General features: G+C 37.7%; 1 protein-coding gene across 1 annotated transcript in view; it reads right to left on the bottom strand.

Annotated features, from left to right (window-relative positions):
* The window catches only part of LOC140246147 (cadherin EGF LAG seven-pass G-type receptor 2-like), a 164,185-nt gene extending 153,569 nt beyond the window's left edge, over positions 1-10,616 (bottom strand). Inside the window, exon 1 of the mRNA XM_072325586.1 lies at positions 7,721-10,616. Coding sequence (XP_072181687.1) covers positions 7,721-10,616 — 2,896 coding nt within the window. The remainder of the gene's footprint in view (positions 1-7,720) is intronic.
* Positions 10,617-21,227: the final 10,611 nt, after the last annotated feature.

Below are 21,227 nucleotides of genomic sequence, written 5' to 3' on the forward strand. Positions count from 1 at the left end.
TTTTTTGTCCCCTTCTAAGTACCCACTGTTCCTACACTTGTTGCCTGTCTATGGTGGTGGCACCTAATGTTTGTCTACGCAAAATATTTGCTACACCTGCTCAAAGGTTAACATGACATTTTATACATGAATACATTGTGTGTCAGCATTTTGCTGTAATTTTTTCACTATCTCATGCAGAAAGTCTTCTTTATGAATTCATCACCTTTCCAAGAAAATATACACTTTACAATATAATTCTTCATCATATCCTTGTTTATTTGTCTATACCATGTGGTTATGTACAGTGTATCTATATATCTACCACATGCTGTCAATCCACAATAAATGGTTGTTGTTTATTTGCATCACGTCTAGAATTAAAATGGAAAGTGAAGATTTTATTCCACGAGTGTATGCCACACCTCCTCGTTTGTTCTTCAGATTTAAAAGCATTTTATCAATTATGCCAATTAAGTGATTAGGATCAAATATGATGTATGATGTCACTCAGATAGAGGAATCTCAGATGAATAAACAGATAAATTTGACTAAAAACAAATCATATCGATTATTTCAGTGCTGATGAATCATCTGTCATATTTCACCTGAAACTTGTTTTGATTGATAGAACTTGTATAAGTACATACAAAATAAATGTGCATGAAATCTCTCTGATATTATGTACATCACTGCATTTTTGCAATGAATTATGATAGATGACCTACTGTAGCAGTTACAATCTTCGAGTCATATCAATATTTTTGTACAGCATATTTTCTATGTGTATGTGTGGTTTTGTTTATTTGCTTACGAGTGTGTTTATTTTTGTGGGATTTTTGTTCAGGTTGTTGTTTCATTTGGAGTTTCCGCCATTATCTTTTTTTTTTTAAATGCTTTTTGGTAATGTTTTATTTTGTTTAATATCTTGCATATGCTGTGTTTATGTGTTGAGGATTTTGCACTTTTTTCTTGGCTGGTGGTCAACATAAGAGTTGGATCATTATTAAACATCATCTGAAAAATAAATGTGTGTCATCTGCACACAGGAAAAGAAAAATGTGAAGGCAATGCTATCAATGTCAAAACATCAATTGGGAAATCTCTATTATAAAGGTAAATTGTAGAAAGAGCCATTGTATGGGCACAAACATGCAAACTCCAGCACAAACATATATACTCCTTCATAGCAAGCTTATTTTTTCAAAGGCAGCATTCTACTCTAAGCATCTGTGTCATACAGTAATCTGATAATCCATGCATGGTAACAGGAATGAAAGATCATGTCCACATGCTTCTTTCCTTGGATAACACCTCTCGCAAACATAGGGACAAAAGATATGAAAACACAGAGACACTCAGACAGAGAGAAGGCGAGGGGAAAAAAAAATCTGTCTTTGCCAGGTAAAGTGAACCCTTTGCAAAGTGCACACAAAATAAACTAATTATGAATTAACCAAAGAGGGTCCATATCCAATTGTCTGTCCTCGCTCCCGTACCCCACCTACACCACGACTATTGAGCCGGTCCAAGAGAGTAGTGGGGGAAGAGGCCGCATTTGAATATCAATCGCCCCCTTTGTGAATCAGTCTACCGAGCCGGGCCGACTGTGAAACCTCACACACCGATGGATCGCTGGAGCAATCAATGGAAATTATGCGACTCCCCGAGTTAGCTGTCCTTGGTAGCATGCAAGTTATCTGTACGTGCATACACAGAGGAGCACTTCACAATTGACTCATCAGGGAGTGTGTTTAGTCACACATGTGGTGCGTTAATCCTGTTACGCAAATGACGACTCTGGACTGGTCCCCCCAAACATGGTATCCTCTTTCTTCATATTTACTCTCTTGACACATGGATGGACATTCTTTTTATCTTTTTCTTTCTTATGAAAAAAGTAGACCATTGCATGAACATCAAAATATGTCATCAACTCAACGACAGAATTGGATTATAAAAGACAACAAAATAATGGACTTGATACGAGTACAGTAAGGTGGAGAAACATGTGCACTTTTGTCAGAAGTACATTTCAAATATTTGCTATTGTACAACCATGTAATGTGAAATGGCATAGTATCTTGTTTGCTTGCATAAAGATGAATGCTTGCCCAGACTCAATAGCATGACATGTTAGGGCCAATGCCACTTTAATACATATCTTCAATCTATAATTTTGGGGGTTTTATTCAAAGATCTATATATCCTACGTCTGAGAATGTGAAGACAACAACATTTATGTTGTTTAATTGTGATTTTCATCAGCAATGCATTTCATTTTTGTTTTCTTTGTGATCAAGGAATGTGAAGATCCCCTGCAAGCACACTCAACTCTTTGTAGAAAATCACAGCTAACTAGGCAGTCATGAAGTTAATTTTGCATGATTTGCTCAATACATTGCCTTTGTATTATAAACTGTTGTCTTTTTTCCTTCTATATTTGAATTTGCACCCAAAATATGCATCAATATTTAACTTTTTCTAAGATAGTAAAACAGCACTTGACTTTATTTATAGCTGCTGCAGAAGGCAGGGGGAATAATGCTATCCATAACAACTTGTCAGTAACAATGTGTATTTTTCACTTAAAAAACGATTAAATTTTGTAGAATTCTCTATGTCTTCATTAAATCATTCCACTATTGTGACATTAATAAATTGTTGTAGCCTTCTTATCCCACATTTATGATATGGATTGAACCAACATATTAAAAAAAAAAATACTTTTTTAATGGATTGGCAAATTTTCTTTAACTTTATTAAATTTTTCTGTAATTGCCAAATTTATCTGGTAAATGTTTGGGGATGAATTAGTTTTAAAAAGATATTTGGCCATACTATCATTTTTTTTCCAATGTGGTTGATACTCTTTTTATTCATGAAATTGTATACACATACTTTTACAAATCCTAGTGGAAAAATACAAACCATAATGAAACATAGATTTGTATTATTTAGAAGTGAAATATAAGTAGGGAGGAAGAGTGTGCATCCTTCAATTCAGGCAGTAATAAAGTTCTGCTGATGCAGTGTATAATACTGTAGACTGCATTCGTATGAAATTTGATGCAGCAGTCGCTTTATTTCAAATCTCTGAGTCAGTTCACTCAAGAGTAGCATCCAGGCAGAAGTCACTCATTTCACTTTTCATCGGCCATCATTCATCCACAATCCCTTCCTTCAAGCAACTGGGATGACCACTCCAGCGCCTCCAGAGGGTCAGCCAGAGTCGACCGCACTGCTTGGTTGCCACGGCAACACATCAAGATGTGCATTCACAAGGGGAATGCGTATAGGATTTGTACGGTATCTCGTGCGAAGAGCGTGTGGATGCGTATAATTAGCATTGTATAGTATATTTAACATACAGTACCCCTATGCTACATAGCAAAATGTGGATCTTGAACAGAAATAAATGGAATCAATGGTACCAAAAGAAGTTTGATTTCTTTACTGGACATCATGCTATTGACATTCTGTGTCTGGTTGCATTGTAAGATTCGCTTGTTGACCATTTGACCAGGCTACAATTATCTCCAAGGCTCACTGGATGATTGGCCATTAATATGCATTTTTTTCTTTTTATTTGATTACAGCCAAACTTTAATTTGCTTTACAGATCTACACTGTCACATTCCTTCTTAAGATAAAGAGGCAAGTGTGGTTCAGTCAATATCATGTCTGCATTGCTATTAAACGGCTCCATGGGTTTGAGTCCAACTGAGCAATATTGTATGCTACTATGCCATCCTCTGTAGTAAAGAGGCAAGCACTCTGTCCCTAAGATACGGTATAAAAAGAGTGGAATTCTGGACCGATCAAAAGTTCGTCTGGAAAGAACTTGTAAAAACTTACAAGCACAACAGTAAAAATTTCATCAAAAGCAGGTTAAAAGTAAGGAAGTTATGACATTTCAAATATCCACTAGTTTCTGTAAAAACAGTTCTTGAACAGTTGATATGAATATGCAAATGAATGAACTGGTGAAATCATCACCTCATGATTTTTCATTAAATGTATACAAAAATATGATAAAAATTAAATTTGTATCCTATAAAAGAAAAAGCAAAACATTCACTGTTATTCCTGGCTGAACAACTTCAAATTAACGAGTAGTCAGATGTCATACTAGAATTGGAGACAATCTTAGGCATAATAGCATATGCACTAAAAACTGGAACTTTAGCATTGCGTTTAGGCCTAAATATTTTATGTACAAACTTCATGGCAAGTTGTGAGGTGATGACAATGTATCGACCCACTATTTGTGTATTGACTGTTCAAGAAAGTCCTGTGTTTATATCAATTGATTTTTTTGAACACTGGCTTTTGGTCATGAGAAAAGGACTAAATTGTATAATTTATGCCCCAGTTACGTGCGTTTTTTTCATACATAAATTGGAGAGAGGGTGAAATACAGTGTATGTATCACCATTTAATATGCAGGATGCATATTGGTCATCCAAATCCACCATTATTCACACTGGTCACTTTTCACATCACTACAAAATGGAAGAATATAAATATCTATCCAGTGTGACATGGTTAGGACTGTCACCACAGCAGAAGTACGATCACAAAAATAAATTTAAGAGGACATGATTTTAGAATGTCCCATTCATATACTGCATTTCCATTCACATTCAAATTGAATGAATCATCTCTACATATTTGAATGGACCATCTCTCCATATTTACTACACATGCTATAGATATCAAACCAACAAAGAAAAAAAAATCTCAAAGGATTTAATAAATTCAAATAATGCACATGCAAAGGCACGAGAGAGAGAGAGAGAGAGAGAAGGGAAAAAAAAGAAAGGGAGGAGATACAGTGATAACAATATGTTCTTCCCTTTTTTGTGTCTCGCACTCTCTTACCTAAATCCCCCAGAAAATGACGGGTTTCTTTCTCAACGGTTATGCCTGCACACATTCTTCTTTCTTAACTTGCGGACACTTCACTGGCGGAGTGCAAACACACACACGATTCAGAGTCCACTCCTGAGAGGGTCAACAGTGCGTGCCCTGCTTTGTCGTTTCATGCACACATTATTCAGGCAGGTCCCATTCAACGGGGGAAAAGAAGTTTTCCCCCAATTGCTCCTTCCAAGCCCACTGCACAAATAATTTTAGTAGAATTCTAAAGCCCATCAGTATGTGATTACAGTGTGTTTTGACATTCTTCTTTCTTCCTTTTTTTTTTTTTTTTTTTTGATTTAATGTTTGGGAAAATTGTTCTCATGGTGTTAATGTATTAATGCATCCAGCAGCCACACAACCTTAAACTGTAAATATATTGTTACTGATAGTATAGGGCTGTTACAGACAAAAGCATTTTGAACAGAACTTTGAATACTAGACTGCACCTGTTGTATTTGATACAATATACTTAAGTGTACAGAGAGTGTTTCCTTCCATAGTGTTGCAACAAATAGTTGAGGAATGTGGGGAATAGTGGTGGTTATTGGGAAGCAATCTTTCTTTCCTCACAAAGTGTTGTCTGAATTTTAAGATCATCTCATGAAGAATGGAGGTCACATTATAAACAGTATGTCTAGGATGTATACTTGTCTTTTTAATTTTGTTCTGTTTTGTTTTCAAGAGCAGACTTGCTTGTGCTTGACTATTGTTCTTTTCCCTGGCTTTCTTAGAAAGATTTCCTCTGGTGATAGCCATCACTGAATATAGGCTAGTAGTTATAGAGCAGTTACATATACTTTACCTTATTGTTTGCATTTAAAGAAGGCATTCCTTTTATGATAATGGCTTATTTCTTTTTTCAATATCCTTATGAGAGAAATATACTGTATTTCTTTCTGTCATGGTAGAGGCTGAAATCCAGATATACTGATAATCCCAACCACAGGGTTTTTTTTTTGTCTTGTTTTTACAAAAGTAGATATTCCTTCTTTTTTTTTTTAACTCCAACAATCAAATCTGAGGTGGTAAATGCAGGTGATGATAGTATCTTAAAACTCTAATAAATTCTTTACCCAGAACATTGGGGGAAAATCATATTTAAAACTGTCATGAGTGGGAAAAAAAGTAAGACCTTCATAAGAAGAAATATGAGAAAGGATGAATGTACTCGTTTCTCAGTATTACACTCACTCAGAAAAATAAATGGAATAAGACTTGTCATACAGTAGCTCGCTTTAACTTCACAGGGCAATGACCGCCTATCTCGCAGAAACAAAATCCCCTAAAAAAATGGTTGTTATGTGCCGCAGGCTTTTAGGACAGCTTTGGTGAACGCAACATGCCGCAGACGATACAGGCGTATGATCACATAGGCATGAGTTGTGAATCAGCCAGGCAACATCATTGGTTTACAGATTTTGCGCTGGGGCGAGATAGAATGGCAATCTGTCAGAGGGACGGAGGTGCCAACACAAGTGTGCACGATGCACACCGTGTTTCAATTACATGGACTCCATGATGGGTGCCCTGCAGCATTTATGCTGTGCACCTCCGGGGCAAGTATTTTACTCCTATAAATAATGCTAAGAGGACAATTTTGCCCACTTCACCCATCTCCCCCCCCCCCCCCAACACACACACACACACACACACACACGCCAAGATGTGAAAAAAATATATATATTCTTTCTGTTTTTCACCTAAGAAAATCCTATCAAGAGAAATGTACAATGTACATGAAGTATGCTGATGACTTACAAATGAGATGAATTTTCAACATGATAAGTTAGTCTACAGATACAAACAAAAACTGCATACTTTGGGTAGTGGATTTAATATATTTCCACATGGTGCTATTTTTATCTGATATACTTTATGGCAAATAATGTAAACTATTAAATGGACTGTATGTGTGTCTTGCATTTTTTGTGAAAACAGAACTTTTAAAGGAAAAAAGACTCTCCATTATACCTGTGATAAAGTTATAAAGAAAGTACACCTGTTTTCTTTCATATATCAATTCCAAAGCTCGCTGTCATTGTCCAAAGTATGATTTAGTACAATTACACACTTTGACTTTAAAGTTTGGCAACATACAATGTTATGTCAAATGTTACAAACTTTAATTGTAAATAATTCAATAATAAAACTATTTTTTTTTTTGTCTTTTTACTTTGTTTTTGCACTCATCTTGTAGTTTAATTTTTCATTCATTGGATCGCCGAGTGGAGAAGGGCCAATACCAAGGTGCTTCATGGTTGCTTAATATACCACCTACACTTTGAAGACATGTTGAGGAAGTATAATGTCAATTTTATGACTGTAAACAAAGAGGAAGTGGTGATATATTCACATTGGTAGTATATTCACATCATAATTTCATGCTGGCAATAATGACCAATTATTTCATGGTGCATAACACTATTATATCTTGTCAATAACCCAATAGATATATTCAGTGAGAGATACTACTATCATCAGAGAAATTGGCATGTCAAGGCTTATACTTGAATCAAATATGATGAGTTTGGTCACAAAACTCCATTCTTGCTGATTTCATTTTATATTAAAGTTGCTAAAAACAGAAAATATCAAGAAAATGTATTGGTGTTCTTCATCATAATTCAAAGAATATTCCCCATTATGTAACAAGTGAGGTATCATTGGACAGGTTTTAAATTGCTCTATTGATAGACTAACCTAAAATGCTAAAAATAATGCTTTACCCACTTTGCGATCAAAATCTTCATATGGTTCCTGGTATGTTTCCTTTTTATGCAAGACAATGAATTTACTGTTATTTATACAAACTTACCTTGATCCGCATCTGATGCAGAGATAGTGGTGATACTGGTGAGTGGAGCTGAGTTCTCTTGGATATCTGCTTCATACTTTGCTGTGGCAAAGACAGGAGCATTGTCATTGATGTCTTGTATGGTAATTTGCACAAATGCTCTGGACTGCTGGGGGATGTCGCCATGGTCACTGGCGGTCACATACAGCGTATAATGGGACGTAGCTTCACGGTCTAGCTCCACTCGGGTGCGTATCTCTCCCGATTCTGCATTGATTTCAAACTCCGGTACATTATCCATGCTGTAGCTTATTTCCGCATTGGATCCTGCATCGTTGTCGGAGGCTGAGACTTGGACAACAACGTGGCCAATGGAAACCGATTCGCTAACGTACACATTGTACGGTGAGTTCTGAAATACAGGGGCATAGTTGTTGACATCTGTAACGTTCACAAGGACTAGACAGGTGCTGTCGTACTGTCCATCAGAAGCAGTGACTGTGAGAGAGTAGAAAGATTTAGTATTGTAATTCAGCTGAGAGGTTACTTGAATAGCTCCCTCGTTGTTTTGGCTCCTGATGCCGAACGGGGTGCGTCTATTTGGGTCCTCTGAATCAGCGATCCTGTACGAAATGGTGTTCTGCTCATCAGGGTCTGTTGCCACGACAGTGAGGACTTCATAGCCACTGAACACATCCTCTCTCACTGAACCTGTATATTTCTCCTGCGGAAATGTGGGAGGGTTATCATTTACGTCGGTGACTGTGATCATGACCGAAGCCGTCGCGCTCTTTGGAATCTCCCCACCATCCACGGCAAGGACGTTAAATTCCCACTGGTGATTCAACTCACGATCAAGGTTGACAATTGTAGTGATGGCGCCCGATGTTGGTCCGATATCGAACGGAAAGTTGTTCGGAGGATTGGGGATTGAGAATGTTATCCTAGCATTATCTCCTTCATCGTCATCTCTTGCATTCACAGAAAGAATCGAGTAGTCCACACCAACATCCTCTCTCACGATTCCCTGGTACACATTCTGGGTGAATTGGGGTCCATTGTCATTAACATCAATGACAGTCACAGTGACAGTGGTAGTATTCTCCCTCGGTGGATTGCCGGAATCTTGGGCACGTATAGTCAGACGGTAGCTTCTTGCAGTTTCAAAATCGAGCGCGTTCTGAAGTGACAGGTATCCGTTGTTGGAGTCAATTCGGAAGCGCCCTTCGAAATTGCCATATGTCAGGCTATAGTGGACTTCGGCATTTGCACCTATATCGGCATCTGTGGCGATGACATGGAGGATCTGACTACCAGGGTCATGCGGACCAACATCTTCCCTGACCGACACCTCATATGATGCTTGTGAAAACTGGGGAGAGTTGTCGTTGACATCAAGAACTGTCAGGGACACTTCTGCTGTAGAATTTCTCCTCATTGGATTTGTTCCCATATCCTGCGCCATCACAATCAAGTTGTACCTTTCAATACGCTCTCTGTCAAGCCTTTCTCGTGTTTTGATTTCTCCACTAGAGGGATTGATTGTGAACACGTCGTTGGGGCTCTGGCTATTCACAATGCTGTACCGAATATTTGCATTGTCCCCGATGTCCCCGTCTGATGCCTGAACTCTGGTTATCAGTGTTCCCGGATTTTGACTTTCGCTGGTGGTAATAACATAGCTGGGCTGCTCAAATATGGGGGTGTGGTCGTTGCGATCGTCCACATAAATGGTCAGGTAGGTGGTGGCAGATTTTGGTGGTGTGCCACCGTCAGTCGCAGTGAGACGAAATGTGTGAGACTCTATCGTTTCTCTGTCAAGAGCCATTGTCGTCACTATCAGACCTGTGTCTGGATTGATGTCAAACATGGCTCCACTCCGAGCATCCGACTGAGCCGTCATGCTGTAGGTGAGTCGGCCATTGTCACCATCATCATTGTCAGTTGCCGTGATCGTTATCACCATATATCCGGGATCCTCATTCTCGGGGACTCTCTGTGTGTACACAGTACTGCTGAATGAAGGGAAGGTGTTTCGCACCTGCCGTCTAAATCGATTCAAAATCACCTTGCCATGGCCAGATTTATCTCCACGTGATTGGTCACTTCTTTGATCCTGGTCTGCTGCTTGCAGCTCAATTGATATTGGAATCACTTCATCTTCCTCATCCCCAGAACGGTAAAACTGGCCCCTCGATAAACATGACTCCGGTATGTGCATCGATCCAAGTACATTCTCTGGCTGGTGCTGCAAAACACACAAGATATCCTGCTCCATGGTCAGAATGCCGCTTTTGGGGTCAACACCAAGCTGGTTTGTGTTTGTGTCGAGAAGATCGTAGACCACCGGGCAGCCTGCTAGAGAAGATGGAAGGAAACTTCTCAACTGTAGTAGGATATCTCCAATAAACCAACATGTTCCTTCGGGATACTCAACAAGAATTTGCTGAGGCTGAGTTGCTGTTAATGGAGTATGGCCATGTTGAGAATCAAAATCTTTTTTCCTCGCTTTCCTTGGATGGCAGCCATTCCCATGAACATGAATGGCTATTGGCACCAATGTAGATGATGACAGGCCATTTTTTATTTCTGTTTGATCAGATCTAGTCCTGCTTGTTCGTGCTTGTACATACAAAGTGAAAGGATTCTCACGGAGTAAGCTACAATCTAATTCTTCACTGAGAGACACTTCCCCAGTGCTTCTGTCAATTTGAACACGTTCCTTCGCATCCTCACCAGTCAAAGTTGGATGCAACACGTATGTCCACTCACCACTTAACGAAATATTAAATATAGAAATGTCAGGTTCGAGAAATGTCGAGACGTGAACGTTGAATGCGGCTAAAGCTGAGCTGTGGAAAACAGCCGCCACCCACAAGATGCGGAGAAGGGACGCCATAGCGCCCCGCAACATCATTTCAAATACCGCTCCGCCTGTCGGTACGTTGCGACGACAAACCGCAGAATTCACTCTGGCTTCTCTGGCCACGATTTATGGTATCCGAGTCCCGATATATTCCATGAAACTAAATCACATAATGTTTATCCATCCGGAGGCATCACGTAACATACTTCCATGGTGTTTGAAAAAAGTTTTCCAAGCACTTTATTCACCTTTATGTTCTGTCTTCCGAGTTCATAAATCCGTTTCCACATAACACGACGTTCTAACTGAGTGTTATACCATGTACCAACGGACGTATTAGCAGAAGAGCAGACAGAAGCGTTCCTATTGGGAGGGCTTCGGCGCTGCGGTCGCCAGTAGAAGGGGCTGATGCATACCCCAAACGCTGGTGGTGGTAGAGCGCTCCAGTGATGCGGCACCGCAAGGAGATCCGAAAAACATCACATACTGCACAGTGTACGAAGTGGAGAAAGAAACGTATTTCACTCTCCATGTGTTGTCACAAGATGGCAGCATAGCGTATACGGTTTGTATGAAATGAAGAGCCGCGATATCTATGTTCATCTTCCTATTTTACAGTGATCTGATTGATTTTTGTTTGCCAGGAAATGAGAAGATGAATCGCAGACATTAGTTTTGGTTTGCCGAGAAGATAAAACCATAGCAAATCATCTTCTTTGCTGCTATGTCGTGATTTCAGTGTGCACTGAAACTGTCAGAACTCAAGCCCTACAATGTCAATATAGATAATAAACGCAATACAAGTAGTAGTAGTAGTAGTAGTGTAGTAGTAGTAGTAGTAGTAGTAGTAGTAGTAGTAGTAGTAGTAGTAGTAGTAGTAGTAATAGTAGTAGTAGTAGTAGTAGTAGTAGTAGTAGTAGTAGTAGTAGTAGTAGTAGTAGTAATAGTAGTAGTAGTAGTAGTAGTAGTAGTAGTAGTAGTAGTAGTAGTAGTAGTAGTAGTAGTAATAGTAGTAGTAGTAGTAGTAGTAGTAGTAGTAGTAGTAGTAGTAGTAGTAGTAGTAGTAGTAGTAGTAGTAGTAGTAGTCAGGTAGTAGCGGTGCTCATCGTGCTTCAAAGAAGAAGAGGAAAAAAATAATACACTAGTACATGCACCAACATGACAACAGGGAAGGAAAAAAGCAAATACATACTAGCTGAAGAACGCATTTTTTTTTTAAATTGTGGATTTTACATTATTGATTACAGTTATGTAATCTACAGTTATGTAATCCTCAGTGTGACAGGGACAAATTACGTTTGGTTTGACTGTTTCTGTAACTGACCGTTGGTGTACCTGAATAATGTTGATTCCACAGTCTTGATCCCATAAGGGAGAAAGCATGATCCCAATCTTTGTTTTATTCTGCGTGTTTGAACTAACAGTGCACCAGAAAAAAAAAAAAAAAGGCGGTAGAATTCAACCGTTAAAGTTTTGTGACATCTTTATTTGGAAGATTACAAAACAGCGAATTCGAAAAATCCAAATGAGAAGATACAAAGCATGAATAAATATCTCAGCTGCGGATTCACACAGAAACTTTCTTATACTGTAAACTTATTCCTATTGCACCCCTTTCATTCTCGACTGATTCCTTCCTCTTGTCAAAGTTTCTTTCATACCACCCTTTTTCACCTACACATGCACACACCTGTATTTGTTTGTGTTTGAATGGACATATACAAGTATATATATATATATATATATAATTTTACATATATCATGTATATATTCTACATATATTACATATAGTATATATGCATATGCATGCATGTCAACATAAATGCATACATCTATCCCTTTGGATTTTTTGCTTTTCTCCTTTTTGTTTCGATTCTTTCATAATTATTATTACCAATATCAAGACCAGCTTGGCGTAGCTGAATATGGGCAATCCAACCATCTTCTCAGATGAAAATGAACAAACAAACAAACTGTTATCAATATCATCATCATTGTTATTATTATTTTACATTATACTTTTATATGTTTGGTAACTTGCATTTGTTGGTTGACTCTCACTTTCATTTTGTAGCCTCTTCTTGGTACACCAGGTTAGGGCTCGCTGCTTGCTCCGCCCCAACCCCCCCCCCCCCCAAAAAAAAAAAAAAAAACTTTCCTGTTGCTATTTCACTCTTTTCCTTTCTTTATCCCTCTGTTGTTCCTTATCTTATTTGATGTTGCCTCCCTATTCATCCTTATCCTTCACAGGTTGCCCCCGTGGTCCTTGGGATCATCATTGACCCTCCTCTGCCTTTTGTCTGTCCACCCTCCTGCTTTAATCCCCCTCCCTTTACCTGTTGGGCTCCTTGCCCATGACCTCCAACCCTTCCTTTTCTTTCTTTGTTCTGTGTCCCAAGCCCTCCACTGACTGTTCTTGATGTGTGTAGTCCTTATTATGTGATTGCTTTCCCTGACAGTTTGTCATTTGCCTCTGACGAAGATTCTGCTAGGATCGAAAGCTCAGGCCCCTTTTTGACTCCATTTTTACTCCATGGCTCGCCACTATTGGATAAACAGTTATCAGCAGCTTTTTTTTTCTGCTGCAAAACTTTAATTACGCAACTGATATCTAACATTCCTGATTTTTTTTTTTTTTTTTTTTAGCACCTATGACTTTACAACTGGTACCGTCAGCAAACCTTTCAAAATAATGAAAAAGTAAAGACATGAAAGGAAATATCATTCGTGCAGAGCGGAGAAAATGCGCTGAAACCAAACAACAGAGGTAAATATTTAACTTTGGCTGTAGCCTCACAGATTTTATCAAATGTCGCCCTCTAAAGTCTAAGATCGCAACTCCTGTCGGAAAAACGGTTAAAGCTCGTTATTCCGAAGGTTCGTTATTCCGAAAATTAGTTAATCCGAAGGTTCGTTATTCCGAAGATTCGTTAGTCCGATAATAAAATAAGATTCGTTATTCCGAAGGTTCATTAATCCAAAAATGATATAAGGTTCGTTATTCTGAAGGTTCGTTAATCCGTAAATGAAATAAGGTTTGTTACAAGCAGTGAGATTCGAATCAGCGAGACATCCACAGGCTATCACTGGCTGCTGGTAGTGACTCGATGAATTTGGAACAAATGCCCATGATCTAACTTTATTCTGGTAAAATTTTGATTCAGTTCAACTTGTTACTGCCATTTGTTAAAGGGATCCTATTGTTTTGGTTGAAACCTAACTTCAGGTTTCTAACATTTTTGGGTGAATTAATGAGAAACCTCTTCTGAAATATGAAAGAGCATGTAATTCTAAGAAGAAATCAACGTTTATTTGATGAAAATTTGTTTTAGAATGGTTGAGATACGCAAAACAGAGCAATCCTATTAAAGGTGGGACCCACCTTTTATTACGATTGCTTTGTTTTACTTTGTTTTTGGATATCTCAGCCATTCCAAAACGGATTTTCATCAAATGAACTTTGAATTGCTGTTAAAATAGTTATGCTCTGTACTATTTCATTAGTGTTTTCTTGATATTTCGCAAAAAGTTAAAAGTCCAATCCTCATCTCCATCAATACTATACCATTCCTTTAAGGGTAGTATCGTTCCCCCTACCTTCAAAAGGAGGCAGGTCAAGTGCTTTTCCATTCAATTCAATTCAATTCAATTCAATAGTTTATTTATTTCCATCATCAAAAAAAGAAAAGAAAAGAAAAAGAGAACATGATTCATAGCGGTACAAGTTTTCGATTTGTCTTCCATTCGTCTGATAAGGGCATTTTTTTTTTTCAAATACAATATAAAGTATATGCACGAATGATGTCATAAAAAAGGAACAATGCACTTTGTCATGGCAACAAAAATAGTAAATAATTATAACGATGAAAAACAGTGTTCCACTAAAAATCCAAGCTTGTAAGACATGGAACACTGGAACAAAACAACGACAGCACCAATTTGTCATACCAATAAAATATATTCATATCAAATTCTTCTATATACTATTGTACATTTACTCATTGATATAATTATGATGCTGATACTATAAACAATACTTACTACGATTTTAGAATACAAACATATAAACTATATAACATATCACATTTATGGCACAGACACTATAAGGCCAGGTATGCCAGGAAAATTGATCAGAAAGGAAGATAAACACGCGGCCACACAAAACATAACGACAACAACATTAACAATAACAACACAAAACATAGAAATAATAGAAATGGAGAAATTGCACTCACACAGCTACTGGACAACGAAGAACGAGGAAAGAGGAGCAGGGAAGAATACAGAAGGAAAAGGAGAGGGAAAAGGAGAGGGATGGAAAAGGTCTCTGGACACGCTACACAATCTCAAGGACAAGTGAAACCATTATGCTGGAAAAAAAAATATATGGAATTATCTCTTTATTTTCTTTATGTAGTTCGACAACTAAACATCTCAAACTGTTGTAGTATTCTAATCCAGCTATGGATTCCACCAAAACTTTAAGAATTCATTATTTTTTTTTTTAATTAACGTACTACCTTTTGTTCCTAAAACTTCAATAATGTCTTCTCCTACAATATATTTGAAATCACTGAATCGGCATACATATACGAGGGTAAATTCCCATTTTGATATAAAGGGCACTTGGCAGGCTTTCTTGTGATTGTCAGAGATAATGGAACAGAAAAATCATCAGAATTTTTATCTTCGAGACGGCTGTATGTAGGGGCGAATCCCAAGGGGGGCGCCTTTACAAAATTAAGGGGGGCACGCCCCCTTTTTATTTCAATTGTTTTAACAACAACAAAAAAAGAAAAATAAAAAAGAAAGGAAGGGGGCTCCCGGTGTGCTCCCCCTGGATCCGCCATTGGTATAGCAACTTGTCTGCAGCCAATTAAGGTTTTGACTTGTTGATAGTTGTTTTTTTCCGTCTGTATCACATTTAATTCAATGTATATATTATTATCGTAAGGTGCTACGATCATTGTTCATTCTTTCATCCTACATACTTTTACGCACCTTGTTTTCTGTTATATAAAAAAAAGTGATGTGTATATGTTCTTGTATAGAAAAATGAAATAAAAATTGAAAATTGAATTGAAATTTACTGTGCTCTATACGACAGACGCCAAGCTGAACTCAAGCAAGCGAATTTCTCATGGATAACGGTCTCCTCTACCTGAATACGATGTTAAAGTTATATTGTACTTTCATTGTTTTGTTTTTTTAATGAAGTCCCCAAAGAAGACATCCCCACATCAAATTCCTAAGGATTACCGTTGATAATAATCGCTTGGAGATTCCATGTTGATAATATCTGCATGTAGGCCCTACAGTTATACCTCTAAACATTGGTTTTGTAAAACACAGATAGTTTTACTCCAATTACTCCGCTACCCTGATTTCACTCTATTTACTTCATGGCTTGTTGGCTTGGGCTAACATTCGTCATTTTTTCCAATGCTGCATGTTTAGTAATAGACAGATTACGCCTCTTGCAAAAACAACAACAGCAAACAAACAAACAAACAAACAAAACAAAACAAAAACACACTCCGCATTATGTTTATCTCTTTCAGATGATCTTACGCAGACTCACTTTTTTTTTCTGATTGAAAAGAAATATGTTAAAAATGACAGATTTATATTATTTCCACAAGGACCGTTTATGTCTATATCGGAGACAGCACTTCACCTGCCTTATTTACTATACGTTTCATACAAATCTGTTCATTCATAAACATCATACTAGGCGATTTGGAGAATAAAATTTACCTTTGTTAAGGGTAACTGTTAGCGTAAACACGTTTATTATACATGATTGGCCAAGATTTCGGAAAGCAGTGAGTGATGATATCAAAACTTGCTGTAAAAGCAAACTGAAGTGAACATTTTCACAATCTTATTAATAAGTAATAATTTCGTGGATATATCAGTACGACAAAGCATTATTTTGTCTATATCCCGACCATCAAGTCATTTTGTGATCTGTGCATTTGACTCATTCTACCATCGTTGACCATCTGTCTTTCCTCTCTTCTTTTTTTTTTTCTCTCTTCTCTCTTTTCTCAACTCGCCGTTTTCTTTGTACTGCTGCGTCTTATTAGGTGCATGTGTTTTTGCTCATGTACCTGTCTTGTTATATCCCGTTAGTACACACTAAGAAAAAATGATTCATTCTTGCACCTTTTAAGGGTGCAAAGTGATGTCACACTGGTGGCTCCCTATGGGTGTTATCTTGCACCCTCGAGAAATGGGTGCAAAAGTGGTACCTTGCGCAAGGGTATAACCTTGCAACCTGTGGGTGCACCTTTGCACCGCCAAAGAAGGTGCAACATTGCACCCTTTATTGAGGGTGCGAAGTGGTTCCCTTGGGTGCATATTTCCACCCACACTAAGTGGTGCTAAGTTTCACCCTTTTCTTGAGGGTGCATCTTTCCACCCACACTAATTGGTGCTGAGATGCACCTTTCTTGAGGGTGTGATCTTTCTCCCTTTAATGTTCGGCGCAACTTTGCACCCTCTCTTGCCTCTACTTTTGGTGCAACTTTACACCTTTCGTGAGGGTGCAAAGAAGCACCCTAAGTTCCAAGATTGTAGCCTCTTTTGAGGGTGCGAATTTGTGCCATATATATATAGGTATAATGTTGCACCTATGTGGTGCTTATTTGATCCATGACTGCAGCAAAATTGCTTCTTTAAAGGAGCCAGTCAGTGTCACTGTCTACGCCTTTAGAGGCGCAATGTTGCCCAGTATAACCTCAAGTGAACCTTGAGATTACTGGGCAATATTGCGTCTCTAGAGGAACAGGCAGTGATACTGATTGGCTCCTTTAAAGAAGCAATTTTGCAGCAGTTATGGATGAAATAAGCACCACATATTTGCAACATTATACCTATAAGGTAAATATACTTAATATACATAACAAGGTACAATTTGGTTACTTAACTACTTTAAACCTTGAATAGTGCGAACTAATGCAAGCCTGTTTGCTCAGTATATCAAACTTATGCTGTTGTTGCACTCTGCAATGTAAATAAGATTGGTGTAATTTGGATCCTGTGAATCATGAAATGTGTGCGTGGAATTTGTGAGTTTTGAAATGTTAATGTAGAAGTTAACTTATAGTTGTGTTTGAATGACATACTAAAACCAAATATTTACCCAATTACCTTTCCAATGAGGTGAGCACTATCACTATCTATCAAACAAACCCTCTAGGCAAGAGCATACATCTGCATGAAGGAAGAGGTAAAAATATGATATACATTTGTCTGTATACGTTTTATTCAAAACGTACTTGAATACGTACTTATTCACATAATCTATAAGAATAAGATATGCTTTTTGCCAGTACACAAAGCCTCAAAAAACAAAAGCATGCTACGTACATTTTTAAAGTATGCACCATATCTAAAAAAAAAAAAAAAAAAAAATGTAAGAGGATTTAACAAGTTGTTTGTATGCATTCAAACGAATAGGCCTACATATTTCCATGCGTACAATATTCATGTAGCAGTGACGTCATCATGAATCATCAAAAAGATATGTTTCCAGCATAGACATGAATTTATCTAAAATTTAAAACATGTCTTACAATTAGGAGTTTGTTTTATAATGACGATGCCAATTGTCTTAAAGTCCTTATCACGACATGTCTTGGTGTTCACACTTATTCAAATCATGAGATTCTTGGCACTATAGATTACGACTACAATTCATTATGGTTTAGATACTTAACTGACATACGCATACCATATTCAGGTATACGGGCATTTCGATGAAAACATCTAAATACAAGGTATAATTATAATATGAAAATCGAACTTGATACCAGCCCTTATGGGCTACCAATGGAGACTAGGCAGAATCGCAGTTATCATGGTTATGTATTCAGATTTTGTTTTGGGTGATCAATTCGAGTCCCTCGAGCTGAGATTCCGGAACTGCAATAGGCAAATCATCATAATGACTAACAAAGTGACTGAGAATAATACATGCACCAGTTTCTGTTTCGTTGTTCTATACAAAGAAAGTTGTTACGTTTTCCAATCCTCTGTAGGCACACAGGGATTTGCAGATCACCTTTGGCTATAACGCCATGGTCGCGTGCAAAATGATTGCAGCTTATCTAACTTGTAGTTTCCGAATAGGGGACTACCGTGCTTATACATATTAATCGGATGATAGACCCCGTCAAAGAGTAAATTGCGGATATCGTATACCATTGTCAAATCCACTTTTTGTTCTGTACACAGTTTCACTGGACTCTTATGAACCACTTAAGAATTACCAAATCATGGAGTATAAGAATAATCTTATGTTATTTCCTTGAAACGGCTGCATTTGTATGAGCGGGAACAGTTTGGCATCATACATGACTAAATGCATGTATTATACAAGGTTTCATGACACTTTGAACCGTGTCCCCCCCCCTCCCCCCCCAAAAAAAAAAAACCCACAAAACAAAACAAAGCAAAACAACAACAACGAGTGAAATGTTGTATACCCTAGGCCCATTAGTGTATGATCTTTGTCCTTTGAATACATTGCCCATATTTTTCAACGAATAGGCATCTGGATGCAACGTAGGTATATATAAAAAGATTTTTTTTTAAGGAAAATACATTTAACCACTTCAGAAATAACTATGGAACAAATAGCATAATATTGACACGTTCCCTTATTCCTAAATGACGTGACAGAAAACTTTCCTCACCGAAATCATTCTGTCGTTATTCAAGTACAAGACATTGGTGATCATATACCTAGTTCGATTGAAAGTATACATGGAGTCATTGCAAAAGTATCTAATGAATAGCATGCTTCAGAACTACATCATTGTCATTTTTTCTATGACGCTAATAATAGAGTAATTGTTCCGCCATACTGCCTGGCAGGTTGTAGTCCTCCTACGACGTTTTTTCAGCAAATAAGGCACAAAATAAAATTTTGCGAATTTTACACGCTGTTGCCAAAGTATCTAATCTTCTTTACCACTATTCTCAGACATAAGGTATGCTGATGCTGTATGAATTAGAAACGGAAGCTTCACAAATATTCACCATCTAACAAGGTAAAAGCGAAGTGATGTCTTGCCCACATATCGAATTTGTGATTACACTGATTTTCAAATGTAAGCTCATTGACTTTTTGACTGTTGACGGAGTCGGACTTCACCAATATCAACACTTGACAGCCATCTTTAGATGTTCTGGGGAGTGAATTTGGTGGTCATATAGCTCAAAAGTGTGGAAAGTTATTAAAAGAACACCACAATACTATGTCGACAGTGCTTACAAGGTGAGATACAAAGAAAGAGCACGAAATGACATTGTAGAATTTGACAATGACCTACAATATTTGACCTTGAACGCTGGCACCCACAAGGTGGTAGAAGTAACTTCATCCAATCGTACATACATATGCAAAGTTTCATTTGGATACCTCAAACAGTACTTAAAGGGGAATGAAACCCAAATGTACCCGTGGATTGGAGCAATATCATAAGAACACATAAGTGAACGTGGAAAATCGTATGATCCAGTGGAAGTTATGCATTTTTTAAAGTTTCAGTGTCACTTTCATGTATGGAAACGTATATGAAGAAAATATCAAGGGAATTCCATAAAATCTGATTCTACATGAAAAGTACAAATTGCCTCCACTTATTAGTCGTTGCCATAATGTTAAGGGTAATATTACCCCCACCCCCTTCTGGAAGAAGTAAATCAAGTGCTCCTTTTGTAATGCTAGAAACGTGAAACTATGCCTATTTTCTTTACATTTCTTTATATAATTTTCCATGGTTGACGTCAAAGATGTAGCTTTCTCATCTCGTAATGGCGGCACTGAAACTCTAAATATATGTGTATATATAGTTCTTCAACGGATTTTCCGATATTCCTCAATTTGTGACGATGTGTTCAACTGCTAAAGTAATCTCCATGCATTAACTTGTCCACTTGTACTTTTCGTTTCATTTCCCTTCGTGATACAACGTTGCCATAATCGATAACAGACTGATGTACGAACGGATGGACAAGCTGAACAACATCATTTCTCTGGTGACAATTCCTTGTAAAAGTATACACCATGAAAACTTTAGGCTGGTAAACTATATCAAGACAATTATTGAACAATATTGTTAATGAAATGCCGTAGGTTTTTCTTCGTGATAGTTGCCTGTTCAGATCAAGGCTTGTAATGTACTGCTGAAGTATGCATCGGGTGTTTCTGCCTTGTCTGGGATACTGAAAGCCACAGAGCACAGAAGGCCGGAAACATTGTAGCGAAGGAAGACACGATTGTATACAGGAATTCGGGCAGATTTCACAACCATCCAGTCAAATAGTGCGCAGCATTCACAGTGAAGATTGTGGGATTTAGTCCTGCCAGGTTCTGAAAGAGATTTTGGCATGAATAAATAATGACTGAATAAAATTTCGAAGGAAATAGATCGTTTACACTATAGGCGGTTTTGGCGCTTACATAAACTAACAGGTTGCAACTATGACCATTGACCAGAAAATGGAAAATTAAATTGATTGCATAGATCTACTTCAGGTTTCAAACGTCTTTTGCTGAAATAATGAGAAATGGTTTTGAAATAGCTGCGATATCCAAAACAGAGCAATAATAATATAATATAGGACTCACTTTTTATCACGATCGCTGCG

This window comes from Diadema setosum, chromosome 2 (assembly GCF_964275005.1).
Source record: "Diadema setosum chromosome 2, eeDiaSeto1, whole genome shotgun sequence".
In the NCBI taxonomy this organism is placed as follows: domain Eukaryota; kingdom Metazoa; phylum Echinodermata; class Echinoidea; order Diadematoida; family Diadematidae; genus Diadema; species Diadema setosum.